We start from the raw sequence: 21,825 nt of genomic DNA, 5'->3' as shown, positions 1-21,825 counted from the left end.
AAAATGGGCATTTGTTTCGTTAAATATTGACAACTTTCCTGCTAGGTGAAAAAGTTATTTTTCCACATGAATCTCAAAAATAGAACATAAACTTTTTGATCAATAGGAACCATAATCCTATTGACCAACTTTCTCCAATCCCCCCTCTCAAAATCATAAAAAAACGCCCCCTAAGATTTAGGGGCCTTTGTCTCTAAACAAAGTTTGGTGGGGGTTAAGCTCCCTCAGGGGTGGTTATTGTAATTTACCACAACCCGATGAATCGAAGATAACCATACAAAATGCAAATGTGCTCCCGACTAAATAGATAAACCCGGCAAACTCAAATATTTACCAAACGCCGATCATGGCCATTATCGGTGTTTATCGGACAAAAAACACTTTGGCTTCTTCTCCGTTTTCTTTTCTATCGGTGCATAACAGATAGGTAAACAAAAGCCTTTCTCTTGATTCATTGTAGTGACTCAGAGAACAACAACCATGTATATGCCATCCATCTTTGATTTCTCCTCGTATATTTATTCTCTTTCTTTCTTGTTTTCCTCAGAAATTCTTGCGGGTGTGATGGAACTCTGTTATGTGAGGATTTCTGATGGTAATTTAAGGTGTACTGGTCAGACTGAGAGTAAGCCAACTGTCTTAAACCATTGTGCCTCCATTGGAAGGAGAAAAACTGGAAATTTGAAGGTTTTAAAATGCGGTTTTATCGGGAATTGGAAGAAACACAGGAAAAATAAAGTGAGCTTTTGTGTTTTTGTTATGGGAGCATCTTGTGGGATGAGAGTGAAGGAGAAACCCGAGAAGTGGTTTTCTTCTGATAAGGTTATCGAGGTTCTCAAGACCATGTTTGACCCTGATCAGGCTCTGGTGTTCTTCAAAACTGCTCAACAGCCAAATCTTGTCCATACTACTGAATCCTGCAATTATATGCTTGAATTCTTGAGAATCCATGGGAAGATGGAAGAGATGGCTGTTATGTTTGATTTAATGCAGAAACAAATCATAAAGAGGAATTTGGAAACCTACTTAACCATTTTCGAGGCTCTATATATACGGGGAGGGATTCAGCAAGCTCCTTGCGCTCTTGAGCAAATGAGAAAAGTTGGGTTTTTTTTTAATGCCTTCTCGTACAATGGGTTGATTCATCTACTTCTTCGATCTGGGTTTCGTAGGGAGGCTTTGGTGGTATATAGAAGGATGGTATAGGAAGGAATTAGGTCTAGTCTGAAGACCTACTCTGCACTTACGGTAGCAGTAAGGAAGACAAAGGACACCGAAACTGTAATGGGTCTATTAAAAGAGATGGAAAGTTTGGGATTGAGGCCGAATATATACACCTTCACAATATTAGGGTACTTGAGTGTGCTGGAAAAATTGATGAAGCATATGGACTGCTAAAGAGAATGGAGGAGGGATGCGGACCAGATGTCGTTACTTACAGTCTTAATTGATGCTCTTTGTAATGCTGGGAGGCTTTTTAAAGCCAAGGAGTTGTTTTTGAAGATGAAATCCAATAGTCATAAACCTGATCGAGTAACATACATCACCTTGTTGGACAAGTTCACTGATTGTGGAGATTTAGACTCCATAAGAGAATTTTGGAGGGAAATGGAAGCTGATGGTTATGTTCCTGATGTCGTTACCTTCACAATACTTGTTGATGCATCATGCAAAGGAGACAAGATTGATGAAGCATTTGCCACATTGGATGTAATGAGAAAGAAAGGTATCTTACCAAAGCTATACACTTATAATTCTTTTATTTGTTGGCTTCTAAGAGTTAATAGATTGAATGAAGCATTAGGACTCCTCGATTTTATGGAATCTCAAGGTCCTTAGCCAACTGCTTACACATACATTCTTTTCCAGATGAAAGAGTAGGGAGCTTGACAAAGCTCTTAGTACCTTTAAGAAGATGAAAAGTAGGGGAATTGTTCCTAATGTTGTTGCCTGCAATGCATCTCTATATAGCCTTGCAGAATTGGGTAGCCTTGGCGAGGCAAAAAATATCTTTCATGGACTTAAAAACAGTGGCCTTTTTCCAGATGCTATAACCTATAATATGATGATGAAGTGCTACAATAATGCAAGGAAAGTAGATGAAGCCGTCAAATTACTCTCAGAGATGATGGAAACTGGATGTGATCCTGATGAGATAACGATCAATTCTTTAATAGATACACTTTTACAAGGCTGGTCGGATAGATGAGGCATGGAAAGTGTTTCATAGAATGAAGGAAATGAAGTTTATTCCTACAGTTGTGACCTACAATACATTGTTAGCTGGGCTAGGAAAAGAGGGTAGAGTGAAAAAGGCTATGGATTTATTTAGCAGTATGAAAGAAGTGGGTTGTCCTCCTAACACAGTAACATTCAATACATTTCTAGATTGCCTTTGCAAGAATGGGGAGGTTGACTTGGCTTTGGAAATGTTCTATAAAATGACAGAAATGGATTGTGTGCCAGATGTTCCAACTTACAACACTATCATATATGGTTTAGCTAAAGAAAATAGAGTTAGTGATGCATTTTGGATATTCAATCAGATGAGAAAATTATTGTTTCCTGATTTGGTAACTTTGTGCACCCTTCGTCCTGTGAAGGTTAGCCGGATTGACGATGCTTTCAGGGTTGCTGAGGACTTTTTTAATCATCCCCAGGAACATACAAATAGAACCTCTATGAAGGTTCTAATTGAAGGGATCTTAATTGAAGTTGAAATAGATCAATGCATTATATTTGCTGAAAATTTGTTATCTAGTAGGATGTGCCAGAATGACTCCATACTATGCCCTGTGATAAAGTCTATGTGCAAGCATAAGAAAGTCCATGATGCTTACCATCTATTTGAGAGATTTACTATGGGCTATGGAATCCAACCGACCCTTGAATCATATAATGCTTTAATTGATGCACTCCTTGAAGCCAATCTTACTGAAATAGCTTGGGAGCTATTTGAAGAGATGAAGAAGGATGGTTGTAATCCTGATATTTTCACCTACAATCTTTTACTTGATGCTCTTGGGAAGTCTGGAAGGATTGATCAACTTTTTGAGCTGCATGAAGAGATGTTGTCTAGGGAATGCAAACCAAACACCATAACTTACAACATTCTTATATCTGGCCTTGTTAAGTCCAAGAGTTTAGATGAGGCTAGAGACTTGTACTATGATCTTATGAGCGGAGATTCCATTCCAAGCCCTTGTACATATGGTCCTCTTATAGATGGCTTTTCAAAGGCTGGGAGGGTGGAGGAAGCAAAGCAGTTCTTTGGGTAAATGGTGGACTATGGATGCAAGCCTAACTGTGCCATTTATAATATTCTTATAAATGGCTTTGGGAAGGTGGGTGATGTGCTAACTGCTTGTAAGTTGTTTGGTAGGATGGGTAAAGAAGGCATCAGAGCAGATTTGAAGTCCTATTACTATTCTTGTAGATTGCCTTTGTTTGGTGGGTAGAGTGGCTGATTCCCTGCATTACTTTGAGGAGACAAAGTTAAATGGCCTCGTGCCTAACTTGGTTTCTTACAACCTAATAATTGATGGCCTTGGAAGATCACAGAGAACAGAGTAGGCTATCTGTCTGTTTAAAGAGATGCAGAGTGGAGGGGCCAATCCCGACCTTTATACCAACAACTCCTTGATACTCCATCTTGGGAAGGTTGGAATGGTGGATGAAGCAGGAAAGATGTATGAAGAACTCCAACTTAAGGGGCTTGAACCTAATGTCTTTACATATAATGCCCTCATTTGGGGGTATAGCATGTCTTGGCAATCCTGACCTTGCATATGCAGTATATAAGCAAATGATGGTTGGAGGTTGCATTCCCAATACAGGAACATTTGCACAGCTTCCTAATCAATCTTGACATCTTCAAGGTACTGTACAATTCCATTTTCCTTTATTTTAAACTTCAACTCTATGTTTGAAGGACACCAAATACCACACCTTATGTATAATTTCATTTCACCTCCTATTATATCATTCTGGATTATTTGATTTTTCTTCCAAGGCTAGTTATTGTTTTGACATTAGTCTTTTTTTCTATTATATATCACATAGTCTACTAAAATTTTCTCAACCTTGGCTTTTTGTGGGGACATATTAACCTAATTAAAATTCTCGATAATAATCTCCAGCTTTGTAGAAGACCATCTACAGCACCCCTAGCAGTGATATGTTACAAGTTGAAGGGGATAGAAGAGCTAGGGGCAAACCGGAAAGGACTTGGATGGAAGTAGTAATAAATGATTTAAGCACAGCAATGGATATGGCACTGGACAGAATGGAACGGCGAAATAGGTCTGATATAGCCAACCCCATTTAGCTGGGACAAGGCTTAGATGATGATGATGATGATGAATCTCTGGTTTAGTTTGACAATGACAGTGCATATCTAAAGTTACATTGGTTATTCAATTTGTCAGCTACCATCTTATGGGGATGCACTCACCTTTTCGCTGGTTGCATTGTGATTCATGAAGGTTTTGGAAGATCCTAGTAACCAAGTTGACTTGAATCTGTCTGTAAGGTGCATATGGAACTTCTTTAAAGCTTTTGTACATGAGGATGTGAATTTTGTAGTCTGTATTAATTCCTACCAGTATTACCACATGTTTTGGGTGCAAGTTACATGCGTTTCCAGTACTCCAATTCTAAGTGTAAATTCTGTTTATCATATACTTGTTATATGATTGTATTTGGGCAGCATAGATCATCAATCTATTTTATAAACAATATTCCATTTTTTATTATTTTATCATGTCAGAGATACCTCAACATATTCACACCCCAACTTGCTTAATAAAATTAAAACTACATGCCTGCTGACCATATAGTTGCTATATTCAAACTGTCATAAGTAACATGCATATTATGTGTTCTTTAATGCATCAGTCAATTGTATGAACATGTCAATATTACGGGTGCTCAACAAAAATTGAAAAACCGAACCAAACCAAGAAAATCAAATAAAAACTGTAGTTAATCAAACTGACCGGTATATATATATATATATATATATATATTATAGTTATATATTTATTTATGATATATATTATAAAAAAGCCAAAGAATTGAACCAGTCAAAAACCGAACTGATCAACTGGTTAATCAATTGGTTTCAGTTTGGGATTTTACAGAAACTGAAGGATTGCTTTGGTTTCAAAAATATAATAATAAAACCACAGTTCGGTTAACTGAACCATGAGCACCCCTAGTCAATATATGGGATTTTCCATGTCCATTGTGTTTGCAGGGATTGGTTTGATGTTTTTGCCTAAAAGAAATAGCAGCAAAGTTCTAGAAAGAGATGATGGTACTAATCAATTCCTTCTTTTCTTTTGGGTTCATTGATTTCTTCTTTTCTTTTATTTTTTTGATGGTTGATTTACCATTTTTTGTTGCAGTTTTGCAGACACCAAATCAAAGGAGAGGCATATCACAAACATTTTGCAGACAACCTGGGTTTCCACACGAAACCCTAAACGGGGTGTTTTTTCCTATTTTTTGTTATCTGCTTTGGAGAAGAAACTCTGACCTCTAAACTGGTTTTTAGGTTGTCTGACCTGGAAATATCGATCTCAAATATGTCTTTACTCTCCTAATTTTCCTCAGCAAGTTTATTCATTTGTCTCCTATTTTTCCTCTTATTACTTGTGTTTATATGGTAAATTTTGTATCCTCCTATTTTTTACAATATGGTTACCTTACTAACAATTTTCCATTGGTCTTACTCTTCGCAAATTGTGCATTGCTTCAGTGTCTACTATTTTCTAGTATTGTGCTTTGTTTCCAGAAACTGTCTCAACAGCCTATGCTGTTGGGCCCCAACAGCCCAAGTTAACCCTCTAACATTCTGCTTTTTCCCTTTTCTTAGGCTTTGCTGTATTGGTAGTTTTTCGTGTTTTATTTATTTTTTTTTCAAAACCGGTTCAAAGGAGTTGGTTTAAGTCTCGACTACCCTCTGAATCATAACCTGACCTGATACCTCCTGTAGGGGCGTATCGAAAAGGCCCCGATACGATACATATCAGTCAATATGGACTGATACGTAACAATATTTTGAACCTTGATCTCATCCACAATGTCTCACAACACCAGTTGGATGACCCCACCCGCAATGCTGTCATGGCATAGGTGGCTCTAATCCATAGGCTGCAAGATCTGGTCTCTCCTTTGGCTTCAACCAGCATTGATCAGTCCCTCTTAAACATCCTCATGCGGGTACAAAAACACCGCCCCTTTCATTTCCTTGCAAGTCTTTATTTTATTTTATAGTAGGTTAGGATTGGAACAAGTATCAGCATTTCTCGTCTCTACGGAAACAGTATGTCGAGATTGGATTTTTTTTGGTAATCAGGGATGGCAATGTTCCCCATCCCCAACGGGGACCCGACTTCCCCGACCCCATCAGGTCGGGGATGGGGGTTTTGGTGGGTTGGGGACAGGGATGGGGATTAATAGGAATCCCCGATCGGGGTTGGGGTCAGGGGTGGGGATTGAGGTCCCCGCCCCCCCCCCCTGACCCCGATTATGTATATATTATTATATTATATATATATATATATATATATATATATCAGAACATATTTAAAAATTTATTTATAATTTAAATTTTTTATTTATTTTAACTAATTTTTTTCAAATAAATACTATTATTTAAAAAAATTTTGGGGATTCGGATCCCTGTGGGGAACCCATCCCCGTCGGGGATCGGGGATGGAGGGCAAATTTTATCCCCGCCCCGAACCCGCCCGGTTGCCATTCCTAGTAATCAATGTCGAGATTGGATTGAAACAAAAAGATCATAATTTAAGTTTGCTTCTATTTTTACTATGAGTCAGGAGGCCGAGTACTTGGCCAGGATGGGGAAAATTGTTTTCCTTATTGTCCCGTTAAGTGTTGAAAATCTTATTAGTTTTCATTGGAAGCAAGGTTCAAAGTATTGTATCGGCCTATACATATCATGCTGATGACTTCCCGATACACCCCTCCAGGGGTTGTATCGGGTCAGACCCTGGTTTAGAGGGTAGCCGGGCCTTAAATTGATCCCTCTGAACCAATTTTGAAAAAAATAAATAAATATAACATAAAAAAAAGTACCGGTACAGGCCGATACGCCCTATCAATGTATCAGCGTATCGGCATGTGTCGATACTGTAAACCTTGGTTGGAAGAGGAAAGTCCCATCTTTACTTTAAGTTCTTTTCTTCTGTGATTTTGTAAGAATTTTTTTTTGGATCAAGTGAATGCATTCCTATGGTGCATCTTTTGTCCTTTTGCTTCTCAAATTTGGTTTGGTTCCACTAGAGTTTAAGATTCGAATTGTTATATAATAAAACTGAAATTCACACAGTGGACCCAATTTTGCCATCTTAGAATACATTGCATCCCCTTAACTTATACATAGTGGGGCTTCCCTCGCTATTTACTATTAGATTTATCTCACTCAAGAGAGCCATTTTTTGTCGCGAAGAACATAAAAATCAATTTTTGTATAGCAAGATATATATTACTTTATATCAACGTTTTAAAAAATGACCCAGAAATGGAATCGTTCTAGTCACTGGTTTTTAGGTTGATGGCCAGACCGTCCGGTTCGAATGAATGGCTCGTTCTAACAGTAAATTAAAAAAATAATAAAAAGGTCAAAAAATGTTAAACGGGTCGATGGATTGACCACCCGGGTCAATGATTTGTTGACTTTTCCAACGTTTTTTAACCAAATTCCGAGTTTGAGGTAAAACGAAACCAGTTGCCTGGACGATTTCCAGGCTGAACGGTCCGACCATCCGGGTCAACGGCGGTTCAAAAACGTTGCTCTATACAATTTCTTTTTGCATGCCAAAGCAGGGGCCGCTACCGCCGGTGGCCATTTATAACAATAGAAGGCATTCATTGGGTTTATTGTTCTTTCTTTTTTTGTTCCTTAATCTTTTCCATGTATATTGTTCAAAATTGGTTTTGTTATGTATTTATTTTACGAAGGATTGCTAGCTACAAATTGTGGGACGAATTGATGTTGCATATTTGCTTTGTCAGTAATACGAAAGAATTATGTCTAATAAAGTCGAGAACGGTAAATTATAAATGAGATGTCTCCAAATGTGCTTGATCAATTTATCTACCAAAAAAAGATGTGCTTCATCAATTGGAGAAATCTCTGCCCTTATGGACTTCATTTAGAATGACAAACTTGCATGTACCTCACCACTGGTAAACTCGAAAAAAAAAAATGAGAGCTGTGCTTTTACATATTTGTTTTTGGCAAGTCCTCTTTCCCCTCAACAAAAGTAAAAAAAGGAAGACGAATAGTTACATACCAAATGTTGTAATTTATTATTGTCTGAAAAAGAGAAAAAAAAATGATAATGTTTCACCTCTGGACAAACAAAAAGGGGATGAGCAAAGCTAAACAACATCCCAAATAAGAGTACAAACATCAAGAGGTTTAATGGATAGTTCTCTTTTAACTTAGCAAAAGGGGAGTGGAACTATGAACAACACGTGGCCTTCTTTCCTTCAGAACTCCCCTCCTTGCCAGGAACGACAATCTTGGTTCCTTTTAGAAGTGCTGACTTTCCTCCTGAATCCATATCATCATTGGCAGTGAGGGTCTTCTTGCTGACTACCCGATAAATCTCTGTCAAAATTGTCAAGAAGGCACTCTCAACATTGGTGGCCTCTAGGGCTGATGTCTCCATAAAGAAGAGGCTTTCGCTCTGCGCAAAATCCTTAGCATCTTCTATGGGGACTGTTCGAAGGGTGCTTAGATCAGACTTGTTGCCAACGAGCATGATAACGATGTTCTTATCTGCATGACTCCTGAGTTCATCCAGCCACTTTGCCACGTGGTCAAATGATTGACGTTTGGTCATGTCATACACAAGCATTGCCCCAACTGCTCCTCGGTAGTATGCACTTGTCACGGCTCTATACCTGAGCATCCATCAACTTATTTAAAAGATTAAATCACTAGTTATAAATTATAATTATAATATATAAAAGGAGAAAACGTACAAGTAATCATCTAAATCTGAATGTTATTTTTGTGTGGGTTCAACCAAACAAGGCAAGAAATTTGGCATGCAATAGATTAATTCACATATTCTTATTGATGCAGAACCCCAAATGTTAAGTTTATCGTCACAATTGTTCTATATACTTGCATTCAATTTACTATCTTTTTTAACTTTTCTCCGGTGCTGAACCCCGAACATCCCATTTTGATAGATGGGGAATTGCATCCCTGGTGAAAAGCTAAAAGAAACACCATTTACAATAACTAATAAACAGTACTGACTTGGAAAGGAAAGTTTCTTCCTTTAGGGGTGCCCAATTTTCCACCCTTGAACCCTTGAGATAAATCATGACTCAAGATGTAAAGGGCTAGAACATTTATTTTATACACAAATTTTGCCAAAATAGTTGAATTGAAAGAAACCAAGAAAATCTAATGGTAAAATGACAAATAACATTCAAGAAGACCACTAGTAGCAATAAATTCATAGCGAGTACAATCTGCTTTTAAGTTCCTGGGGTGAAAAAAAAATGGCAAAACCACACCCAACCAACACCTTTTATGATACTCTATTTTTTATCTTTACCTTTAACTACTTTTGGTTTCTTACTAAAAGATATTATGCTCACTAATATTCATCCGATTTGCTTTGGTCATGTCTGTAAATTAAAAGAAAAAGTGGTTACTCTGTTATTTTAATTCAACTATTCTTATAATTCTCTCTTCTTTTCTTTATCTTTTAAGTTGTATTCAATATTATTCCCATTGAATCAGTAATTTATGGATAGATCTCATCAATAATACTACATCCCAAATCTGTAAGTATACGATTGGAGCTAATAGATGCAACCCGGTTCCATGTGTTCATAACCTTGAAAATACTAACTATGAACTCAATCTGGGAAGAAGGATTATTGGATAGAACCCACATAAGAAAGTCGAGCAATAACATTTTCTATTAATGCCATTGATCCAGGAATTAGTCCTTCAAATGTCCAAAGAGCTTTCTATAAGAATGCCGGTTTTACCAAATGTGAGAAAAAGGGTATAGAGCAACTAAGGATCAAACAAAGGAGGATTCTATGATGAGCATGGCATTATCACTCCCTGTTTGTAAATGTAGATCATGGACAAGCTGAGGGTGACATTGCAGACCTGAATCAAATATTCCAATGAGTACCAAATACAAAGAGCACTGCAAACAACAAATAGCATTGTTGCGTATGCATGTTTCTTGTCAAGCAAACAAAGACTATTGCTTTCCAATACTCTAATTGAAATGCATGTTTGATATGTCGCAACAAGCTTGTCATGGGGTCTTATTCTATTCCAAAGTTGATGCAAACTAATTGTATCATTTGATTGCAAGTAAATAACAAATAAATAAATAGATAAAAGTAGCAAAAAGGCTTTAGTGACGCATTTTCAACACAAGAGGCAAAATTTTCTCTACAACCTTCAGTCCATATTTATAGGTATATTCTACAGAATCAAGTCTAGGAATGTTAGGTTGAAGTGAAAACTTAAAGTCCAGGAATGTAGCTTGCATGAAGTTTATGCTCTTTTAACAGCATAGACATCTCTACAAGTCTTCCTCATCATTCAGGTTAAACACAATAAGAAATAATATCTTTTTGGGAAAAAAGTGATGGAGTTGGTAACCTAACATAGCACACCCAAAACCCCCTTCTCTTGGGAAGAACAAGATTGGTAACCTAACATAGCACATCTCCTAGCATCACAAAAATTCTGGAAGATACAAGTGAATTTCATAGCTGAGCCACTGGTCCTGGAGCTCCCCATTCTAATGCAACCCTGCCTATGCCTTCCTTTGTGGAGTGTCAGCAAGGTGAATCTTTAACAGTTCTTTGATATTTAAGCCAATTTTTATAATAAAAATGTTATAGATAAAAGTGGGGAACCATTTCATCAATGTCTCCCATTATACATTAACATATTGCAGATGATGAAAACCCTAAAAATTTGTTTATTGTAATATTATCAAAATGCTCTTGTATGGACCCCAAAAAAACTAATCATAGTGCACTAATATGAACCCAGCCATATAAGGCCATAACTGCAAAATATAATCATCTACACAACACTTATGCCTCCTTGTGCTCAAGAGGCTTATACCTCTTGTGTTCTTAACCATGCATCACACATCCATGTTTTAAAGATACACTAGACATGTACAGGTCTCCAGGTATCACTGGAAAGCAAGGCAATTCAATGCCTAGGTAATCAAAATGATTAAATAAAAATATGCACATCTTATAATGTATTTAAATTACCAGTGAAATGTACAAAAGTCTGTGTTATCCCTTTATCCAAAAGGACCAACCAAACTTGGCCCACCTTTATCTGCCACTAGATTTTGAGTTAATGACAAGAAACATTGATACTCTTGCCATCTTGGTTTTCTGATATACTTGTTTCATGTCATAACCTCTACTTGATTACTCTCCCCAAAAGTTTCATTTTGCAGCTCAAGAGTTTAATCCCACAATAATTATCATAACTTCGTATATCATCGATCCAATCTAAGATATTGACTTTTTTCTAATCATACCATACAGTGATATAACCTTAGACAAACTCTCATCCACCTTCCCCTAGCCCCTCAAACCCAAACCTTGGAATTAACCTCCCGTTATCATTATTTACTTTTGAGTTTCTCTCAAATTTTTACCAATCCAGCCTTGGATCACATCAGTCTACATCAATAGAACAATTAAAAGGACATGTAGTGAGTAGAAATTTGTAGTAAAAAACAAAAATGGAAACCACGCTGTTTTAACTGGATATGGTAAAATACGAAAAGTTATGTAGGGGTGAGATTTCTCATTATCATTTTTTCTATTTTTTAATTCCAAACATGAAAAAATTGAGGTGGTTGGGAAAGATGGAGAGCCTGCCAAACAAAAATCATCTAAGCATACATATGTAATATGGATAACAATACGCAAGCATTCCAGTATTTCACATTAGCTATAAACTACTAAGCCACAAATTAAACTAATAAATGATGAAATGGCAATTTACACTTAAGTTTTTAGAAATAATGATAAGATTTTTCGATGAACTTCCTTGATTCAAAGGAAAACCACATATGCACAAGGATTAAAAGCCTCATTTTTAGCTCTTCATACATTCCTACCAACTTAAAATGGGTAAAAAGACACTCGTATCAATATATAAAGCAAGCAAAGTTAGTCATTTGCCCCCACTAAGCTGCTTATATATATATGCAGTACACCTAGAACCAAGTTTGTAACTTATATGTGTCAATTAAGTCAAAGCTTTTATAAAGATTTGAGACTTAATTAGAGAGGACTGCTTTGATGACTGAAACTTACTTAGCACTTAACAGACTGCTGAAATTTGGTTTTGATTTCTAATCTTGTAAATTATCTATCCCATATTGTAACATGTCCAAAAGATGGTCAATATTAATTACAAACTTGACAAATTATATTGAATCAAAACTTGATTTGACCCCAGGTGATACAAATTCCCCTAGGGTTGAGGTCTTACATTGTTTTAACGTTTAATAGGAAAGCGATGCAATTTTAGGTAGTTCTTTTAAAATAATAAAAGGAAATAATCTAAACATTGAATTTAACTATAGTCTATGGGCAACCATGTCAAAGGTGAGAAAGAAAAATAAGACAAATGAAAAAGAGACCCAAGTTTTCAAGATAAAAAAAAAAAAAAAAAAAAAAAAAAGTGTCAAAGAATGAAATAAAATATATGGAGAGGACACCAAAGAGAAGTTCCCCCCTAAACCATTTCTATTTCCAAGATGCATCAGAGATTCTTGAGCTTACCCCTTCCTGGTGATCTTAGAAAAAATATGTATTGGAATAACTGTTGACCTCAACCAATGACTAGACCCTGGTTATCTTGTAAAAACCTATAGTGAGAACTTCCCTCCTTCTTATTGATATTCTTCATGATGTGAATTTTCTTCACTCCACACAGTTTCAATGGGATCTGGCATCAAGAGATCTCAAGGAGGTGAACAAGACCTACTTTTCTTTAGTTATACCATCCAACAATGAGAAGGTAAAGGAATCAGGGTAGAAGCACAAGTTTAGCTCTTTGGCATGTTGCCTAACCTAACCACGTGTAGAAGCATGTTTAAACACAATGCATAAATATACCAAATCAGAAAGTTGCATGTGCTCTAAATAATGTTAAAACAATAAAACCTATGCACTCCTTGATCTCCGATTTATAACCAAGTCGAAATGTCCAAAATAAATAAAAGGTGGGAACTTTAATTTAATAAGCAATGAAGTGGGAAACAAATTAGTGGTTACTCTTAAGTCTCCATTCTCCAACCGTGGCCAAGCTTAAATTATTCAAATCATCTTATACGGTTCCATGAATGATAATCGAGAAGTAGATGTAGGAAACATGATATTGAAGTTCAATTATAACTTATTTTTAGCAGAGTATGAAATATTTTAACAGGTACAATAAGAAAGAGAGAGAGAGAGAGAGAGAGAGAGAACACCTTATAATCAATAAAACAAAAGAAAATTTGTAGAAATCCTTTAGTTTATCAACCAACTTCACACTCCAAGATGAGATATCAGAAGATAAAAGCTCACCTTTCTTGACCAGCCGTATCCCATATCTGTGCCTTGACAGTCTTGTGATCAATAACAAGCGTTCTCGTCTGGAACTCAACACCAATTGTTGCTTTTGAATCCAAACTGAACTCATTCCTAGCATACCGCGCCAGAAGCTGAGATTTCCCAACTGCCGAATCTCCAATTAAGACGACCTTGAACACGTAATCAATCTTTTGATTGAATTCTCCATACAAATTCGACATCCTAACTCCAATTAAATTCCTCCTCAATCTCCCAATTTAACAATGAACAAAACCAGAAACCTCAAGTCAATCAAGCTAGAAACGGATCAGGCGGGGAAACAGAAAATGATCCGCAGCTCCAATTGTGTTGGAAAGAAAAAAAGAGAAGAAATCGGGATACATGAAGAGCTTTCATTTGGGTTTCTCTCTTAGAGAACTGAATGGAAACGGAGACAATAGTGATGGATAAAGGCGAAGAAGAGAGGAAAGGAGAGACTTAGGATTTGAGATAAGTAATGAAGAAGACGTGGGATGTAGTTTCAATGGCGGTATTGTTGAAAGGCGGTGTGCATGTAGAGTCGTAGAGAGAGAAGTTGCAAGGAAGAACCGTCAACGTCTTGTCCTTATGGCTATAATCTGATCGGATGTACCTCCATCCGAGTTCGATTCGATTAAAAATACCTAACATCCGAACTCGAACTGAACTCCGATCGTATCTATCAGTTTAAATTGAATTCAACTTCGTCGGATATATGGGATTATCGGATTTCATCCGACTCCAATTAAAGCAACCAAAATTTCAGAAATGTTTTTTTCAATGGTCACCGTATGCAGGAAAAAACAGAGTATCGCTGACAAGGTGAAGCATACTTTTTCCAATTTTGCAAAGCGCCCCTGTTTCTTTTGGAGAAAGATTGATAATGCATCCAAGGTTCAGAAGCCGATCCTTCCAATCAAGAGGATTAGAAAAATACTCCACAATCTGAATCCTACACGTCCAAATCAAATCAACATTAATAATCACCAAAAAGAAACAGAAATGAAAAAGAAACTGTCTTACACAGTAGAAGATAAAAAGGAAGGCATTATTTTAATTCGAAATACTTTGAAATCAAAGATGTGTCAACGATTATCTCCCTCCAGAAACCGATGATTCATGCAATTTATTGGAAGGCAACATCAGTTCCTCTATTCTTAACAAATCAGAAACCAGCGTAGAATGATGAATGCCAATTTAACGATACGAGCACATTAAAATTTCATTTATCTAGTCTTGAATGGAACTAACTGATGAGATTCCATTTCGCCCTTAGACTTTCAGACGATCCTAACTACGGGTCTGACGGTCTGAAATCTTTAGCGCTTCACCATTATTAGACCCTCAGAACTCAGATGAGGAGAACGGATAGCCTCACCGCTTCACCACGATGAGATGCAGGCCGGAAGACACTGAGTTCCCATGGTTGCACACTGAGTTCCCATGGTTCAGGAGATTTCTCGATTCTCGATTTTGTCTTCGGTTGTGTAAAGATGAAAAGAAACAGGTATATAACAAGAGATAATGACAGGAATCAAACATCAAGTGGCAGTTAAATTTCACTTTTATACCTGTATACTAAAATTGTTTACGCTTGTCTAAAACATCACCAGCCTCTTGTTACTCGCGGCCAAATGTGCACATGTAGCAATTTCAATTTCAGAGGATGATAATAATGAGACCGGATCTTCTCCTCACGCCTCACACGCACATCCTATCATGCATTGGGAACATCTCCCGTACTTAAGAAGATGTTCTCAATGGACGGTGTACCTGTGAGCGCTCAACAAATTCGGTCACGATAATAATAATGTGTTCGATTTTTTAAATTTATTATGTATATAAGAATATTTTTTTGTTTATCATATTTATGTTTTTTAATATATATATTATTGGAAAAATTCCCAATCAGTACTACTTTGGCTGGAGTGACAATTTAGTCTCCGAATTTTAAAATCCCACAATTTAATATTTTGATTTTCAAAATGTGACAATCCAATACTTGACTTTAAGTGACATTCAAAAAGTCAAAAATATCCTTCAAATGTCATCTAATTTTCTTTATCAATCATCCAACCATTGACACAAAAAAATGAATAGTGACTTTGGGACGGTTCAAAAAAGTTGGTGATTATTTAGAAGAATCTAGGATTTGGGACGATTGATTTTTTTGTTAACGTTTGGATGGTTGATAAAGAGAATTAAATGGCATTCTTAGGGCATTTTTGATTTTTCAAATGTCACTTAACAAACGGGTTAACTATAGGTATCGGATTGTCACATTTTGAAAGTCAAAGTACTAGGTTGTCACATTTTGAAAGCTTGGGTACTGAATTGTCGCATTTTAAAGTTCAGGGATCAAATTGTCGCTCAAACCAAAGTATAGGGTATTGATCAAGAATTTCCCTATAATATTAGAGATCATACAAAATATATGTTATTTTTCATATTTTGTATTTTTATCTTTTTTATTTTTTATTATTTAATTATAATATAAGTGTTTAAACAACCTATCCGAAGGCCGAACCGTTTTTGCCTTCAGGTTGTGGGTCACTAATTTGACCAACTGGATCAAACAGTTCAAACCGTGGTATTTGGATTACAGGTGTTTATGAGTAGGTGTTTTGGGTTGAAACTTTATGAGTAAGTGTTTTGGTGTGCTCAGAATCTAAGAATGTGGCATAATTGATTCAGAGGTCTTAGAACCAAAGGTATTTAGGTTCCAAGTGTTTAGGATTACAAGATGGCTCAAAACGTAATCTTGGTTTGACAAAGGGATAAATGGAAGAATCTTGGGCTGGCATTTCATGAGTAGGTGTTTTAAGATGTCTAAGGTTTAATGGTGGTGTCTTATTTAGGGGTCAAGGTGTAAACGAGGCTTAATCAAGCTCAACGGATTGGTATCAAACATATTTAACGATGAATCTAGGGTCTCATGGGCTAAAATTCAAGTTCTTTGAGTTTGGGGTGTTACAAAAAGATCAAAAATGTATGATCGAGTGTTTGAGGTAGTTTGGGAGTTCAAGCGGTCTACGGAGCAAAAATCAGGTATCAACAATCATACAAAATGCAAATTTAGAACTGCTACTTGTAAATAAACTACCATGTATTTTCCTGCAAATCTATCTACAACTAAACTAAACATATCAAGGTTCGAAGCATCGATACAGTTCAATACAACAAATTGGGTATATGGGACTTTGTGTCAACACTCCTTTGTATTTTGTTTAGTTTTTTTTTTCAAAATATATTCAAGGAGTCAATTAAAGGCCTAGTTATGCCCTAAAACAAGTCTTACCGTAAAACTCTTAATATTTCATGTATCAATGACCCACCAATACGTGACAAAATTTTGAACCTTTAAGCATACTAAAAGACGCTCTTCACCCCAAACCCATTAGCATATCTCAACTATCCGATGGAAGCCAGAAGGAACCAAATGTCCAATGGAATTATTATGGTTATCAATAATTCACCAAGATGCTCATATATTCCAATGAAAAGTTACTTAAAGTTCAGCTTACTAGACTAACGTTAAATTCAATTACTAAAATTCAAATTGTCATGCTAATAGTTCTGTTAGAACCATTTCAACTTTCCTTTTTGATAAGTTATAGCTTATTGAATATGGACTTAAATCAGGCATTTACTTATTAGTTAACACTTAAGAAAACTGTAAGCAATTGGAAAATAAAATGTTCATTGAATATGGACTGCTAGGACCAAAATGTGCCAAAATGGATAAGAAAAACACTAGCAAAGGAAATTTCAGAAATTAACACATCCAACCGAAATTAGAAAAGTTCCCTTGATTGAAGGTTCACTCTCACAACCATAAGTAGGTATAACATGCAAATTGCATTGCTGGTAAAGTATATGTCGTAAAGCTACACACAATAACATGGAATATACAAAGAATCGGTGATGCTTATATAATCGAAAAATAAGTAAATAAAAGATCAATGACAAACTTTATACTCTTCATGTGTTCCAAACTTCTATACTTAACCTTTATGTTGAAGAACTCAATGGATCATCTAATGCAGTTTCAAAAAGCTTTTCACAATTAAAATGAAAAACCACCATCTCTCATGCAAAAGAGGGAAAAAAACAACCATATGGCAGAGAAAGATACATGCCCAGTTATACTAATTTTTTTAAGATTACTGTAGCCTAGGTCAGTTTTGCAGGTGTTCAGTAAGAATGTGTTTTTTGGACTAAAAATGAAAGTAATTTTTTTCATTGTTTTTTGCATTCTAAATGTTTTCTTTTTTCAAATTTGAGTACATTAACGAAACATAAATAAAAGTGCAAAACTGCTTTAGCCCTTCGATACTATACTTTTTCCAGATCAAAATATGTTCACCGAACCAAGGAACTCCAAGCCTTTGGATGTGCATAGAATGTCATATTGGAACTGCCAATTTTTGGCACAGGAGTTTCCACCATGTCATTCTCTTCTCTATAACCTGAACAGGAAGATGGAAATAAGTTCAACAAAAACCTTGAAGGCATTATCGTAAGAAATGTAAAAAGAACTAGTGACTCAAAACCATGACATAAAACAGATCACAAGGCAGCCAACTACAGTTGGCATTATGGGAAAATCGCCCCCCCCCCCCCCACACCAGTTTGTATCTGAGTGTGCCATCAACATTTTCCACTCATTTTGTGGCATTTGAACCTGCCCATCTAAACTGGCCCTGATTACTAGACTATGTTAAAATATGTTAAGTTATAGATCTTTCTTCTCTTCTTTTCTTAAGGGGATATGGTAATAGTTAGATTTGATCTTATGCCTCCACTATGGGAGGGATGCCTTGCAACCAAATCAACTTCGGGTCCATGGTGTTAGAGTTTAGTAATCAGCTTCCCAAGCATCTAGTATTTACCCTGTAATATAATATAGAACCATTAAACCTATGAAGTCACAAAAACCTTTTTAATGCCTAAGTTTGTCCATTTGAGATGTGTGCTATGAGTGAAATAGTACCTACTAAACCCATCTCTTTTGTTGAGTCACGTCTTTTGAAGCACTTTGACTACGTCTCCTACTCCTGTTTACATCTCCACCACCTGATGCTAATTGCATAGCCCTCACTGTCACTGTAGAATTAGGTTTCTGATTCCTGGAGCTCTCATTAAGAGGGTTCACATGTTGTGTATTCATAGACTTCTCTGTTGGTTGTGGAAAGGAGTCCAGAATCTTTTCTGAAGCTGATTTCTGAATCCTTGTCGCAGCAATATCCTCCTGAAGAACAAAGTTTGTATCTTCATGAACTGGAGAATGTAATTGGTTCTCAACAGGAGAATCAGAATCTGAGGATGATGGACTGGTGCTGTTGTCCATGCCATAGAGAATATTATCTGACATTACTGGCAGTTGTGTAACATCCGGTGTTGGTGTAGAGAAGGATGGCCGCCGAATCCTCGTTAGATGCACCACCTATGTTATATTTTTAACTTTAGTACTTGAATTAAAAGAAAATTCTAATATATGAATTACAAAAAACACACAAGTTTGAAAGTTTTAAAATTAAACTTATATACACCTTCTGTTCTAGAACTACCATATCCTTCTTCAATTTTGTAATTATCATGCTTTTCCTTCGGATAACATCTTCCAACTCTGCAATTCGCTGTAGTTGAGAAGAAAGAATGATGTTAAACAATGGATGGTCTATTATTAACTATGAACAGACATGCACAAAAAGATGATCATGAAATATATCAATTACCTTCACAGCAGCAACGTTAGAATCATAGATAATAGTTTCAAGCTCCCTTATAGTACCCTCCTTTTCTTCACATTTCCTCTGGAGGTTGTATATATCTTGCTCTATCACTAATGTGTTAAGCTGCAAGGAGTGTAGGTCATGTGGCATTATAAATGCAAATCAACCAAATAGCTATTTTACCATTTTTATCCTAATTAAGCTTTAGATTGTAAGTTGTAACCAAAGGAATGTCTCGTTCACTCTAGAAATCATGTCAACAAGGCTCAAACAATCACAACCAGGAAAAATAAGAAGAACGAAACTAGATACCAAAGGTGCCACTAACACCATAAAAAGATTGAAACCAATATTCTTCTCAAATGTATTGTTCTAGTTGGTGTGTATGAATATGATTTGGTTTGGATCCTAAAAGCAAAGTTGTAGGGCTAATCATCCCCAACATGCTACCAAAACTCAATCTGACTAGAAGGAAACCATTCTGCCACTTGCAACTTCTTTACAAAAAGAAAGCAATAAAACAATCACTCTTTCTTTAGCTGTGCTACCAAAACACCAACAGGGACCGTTGCAAAACTCAAATAGCCATGAGAACACAGGGAATTCGTCATATGGGGAAAATGGTGAAAGAATTTCAGCCATTCAGAAGTAAAACAGAACTCCATGTCTCAGACACGACTTCGACCGTGGTAACCATGCTTATACATTTTCATGGACCAGCATTGCAGAGGTCCTTTTTTCTAACCACAACAATGCAAAATTCAATTGAAATAACTTCCTATTACAAACAGAAAACCCAAAATCACAAATTGTCCCCAGATGTTTCCTTACTTGAGTATCTACCGAAGAAGTAACACTCGAAGCCCAATCTGATAAATCAGACATCCGGCGCTCCTCTGGCTCTGCCCCATTTGCGAGACTCACTTTAAATTTCAGCATATCATCTCGACTACATGCTTTGTCAATGGAGTTTCGCTGAGCCATGTGCGGAAAAAGGAAAGAGTTAGCCCACCGTCATGCTATAAATGAATTCCACTCAGTTAGATACTTACCTGATTACAAGCCTTACAACCACAGGTAGAACACACGGCCTCACCGAGTTTGTCGTCTTCGCCAAATGGGAAATCCTTGCTGTTTGTGAACAACATGTCAGACCCAATTTCAGGGCGTTCTTTGATGGCATTCAGCAGCTCACACAGGTCGTCGAGCTTCTGCTGCATGCTGGATAGTATTTGATCCTAAAAAGCCAAAACAAAGGAGAGCATATGAGCTTTTTCATTTCTGGAACATAAGGAAAACTGTGATACAACTTTTGCAAAAGGAAAAGAATATACAGAGACGATATCTATAGTTAGTATATACTCTATTTTTCTAATAATAAGGGGGAAAAAACATACGGTAGAAATAAATGGAGAAAAATATAGATGGAAATACAGAAAAATAGAAGCACTGAACTTGTTAAAGAAGAATATCTGTTAAATGGGACCCGAACATGACCTGAATGGACCAAATAAATGCTTATCAAAAGAAAAGGAAATAAAAAGGACTCAACAAAGTGGAGAATCGAGAAAAAAGTAGAAACTTTTTAAAATGGACCCTGATATCTAGAAGAAATATGTCTATATAATCACTAAATCAGCATTACAAGCAAATAAAAACAACCCATTATTAATACAAGCTTGTCTTACGAACCCGAAGATCTACAGATCTTTTCAGTTTCCATATCTGGCGAAATTTCTTCATGTCCGCGGTGGCGACAGCAACGACGGCGACGATTAAGATTCGATGAATGGGGCTAAAGAGTTCCCAGGCAACAGCTTCTTCTCGGCTAAAGTCTCCCCCAACTACTTTAGCCGAGCTGCATTCCTCCGCCCCAACAAGACGCCCCTGGAGGGATACCCAACAGAGCTGCCGAGCTGAGCGGATGGGGGGACTAGGCGCGCTGAAATGGGACGAGAGTCTGCGAGGAGAAGGCGTGACAGAAGGCGAGAAGGGAGACAGGGAGACGATAGAAGGCGCCGGATAAGGCGCGATGAAGTCGAGGTCCTGATCGTCTTCCATGGTAAGAAGACGGGAGCAGCGCCGAATGTTGTATACAATCGATGGAAGTTTTGGAGGGTTTTTGTCTGCATTTGTCAGGTATATGAACGGTATCGATTTTCAAATTTTTACAGGAAGGAAAAGCGCGAAACGAAAGCCAATTGTATTTTGCCACGTGTATTTATTTTATTTAAGATTATCTTTTTTTTCTAACCAGAATGGGGGCTGCGCCCATACGCCATACTCTCTTGGTCGAGACAACTCTCAACCTTTTGCTCTCAGTCTCATACCTTCGTGTCTGCCACGTTACCCGGAGAGTCGGAGGTCCAGGGGATTCTCTGTCTTATCTGCCGTGGTGTAACACAGGTGCACACAGCAGAGTGCA

General features: G+C 36.9%; 1 protein-coding gene, 1 long non-coding RNA gene and 1 pseudogene across 7 annotated transcripts; 2 read left to right on the top strand and 1 right to left on the bottom strand.

Annotated features, from left to right (window-relative positions):
* Positions 1-287: 287 nt before the first annotated feature.
* On the top strand, positions 288-3,868 carry LOC104597488 (uncharacterized; annotated as a pseudogene). Its single transcript, XR_016078327.1, has 2 exons — positions 288-427; positions 548-3,868. The product of XR_016078327.1 is annotated as an uncharacterized LOC104597488 (transcript).
* A 1,309-nt stretch (positions 3,869-5,177) lies between these two features.
* Positions 5,178-5,613, top strand: LOC148790105 (uncharacterized). Its single transcript, XR_016078328.1, has 2 exons — positions 5,178-5,317; positions 5,409-5,613. It is a non-coding gene; the product is annotated as an uncharacterized LOC148790105 (long non-coding RNA).
* Positions 5,614-8,316: 2,703 nt separating this feature from the next.
* On the bottom strand, positions 8,317-21,521 carry LOC104597490 (ras-related protein RABA4d). 5 transcript variants are annotated; one of them, XM_010259067.3, is made up of 8 exons: positions 21,093-21,521; positions 20,453-20,638; positions 20,232-20,375; positions 19,404-19,523; positions 19,218-19,304; positions 18,659-19,111; positions 18,007-18,134; positions 13,864-14,617 (listed from the first exon to the last, which is right to left on the bottom strand). In XM_010259067.3, the coding sequence occupies exons 1-6, from the start codon at positions 21,459-21,461 to the stop codon at positions 18,662-18,664; spliced, it is 1,356 nt and encodes a 451-aa protein (XP_010257369.1). In that variant the 5' UTR covers positions 21,462-21,521; the 3' UTR covers positions 13,864-14,617; positions 18,007-18,134; positions 18,659-18,661. The 5 variants fall into 5 exon arrangements, with proteins under 5 accessions (XP_010257366.1, XP_010257367.1, XP_010257365.1 ...); XM_010259064.3 differs by lacking the exons at positions 18,007-18,134; positions 18,659-19,111; positions 19,218-19,304; ... (2 more) ...; positions 20,453-20,638; positions 21,093-21,521 and adding exons at positions 8,317-8,940; positions 15,237-15,375 and having other exon boundaries at positions 13,642-14,617; XM_010259065.3 differs by lacking the exons at positions 18,007-18,134; positions 18,659-19,111; positions 19,218-19,304; ... (2 more) ...; positions 20,453-20,638; positions 21,093-21,521 and adding exons at positions 8,317-8,940; positions 15,044-15,199 and having other exon boundaries at positions 13,642-14,617.
* Between the last annotated feature and the right edge of the window lie 304 nt (positions 21,522-21,825).

The sequence above is a fragment of the Nelumbo nucifera genome, chromosome 7 (genome assembly GCF_055504915.1).
Source record: "Nelumbo nucifera cultivar China Antique chromosome 7, China Antique-T2T, whole genome shotgun sequence".
NCBI classification, from domain to species: domain Eukaryota; kingdom Viridiplantae; phylum Streptophyta; class Magnoliopsida; order Proteales; family Nelumbonaceae; genus Nelumbo; species Nelumbo nucifera.
The sequence above is the reverse complement of the archived record's forward strand: the minus strand, read 5'-3'. Positions and strand labels throughout refer to the sequence as shown.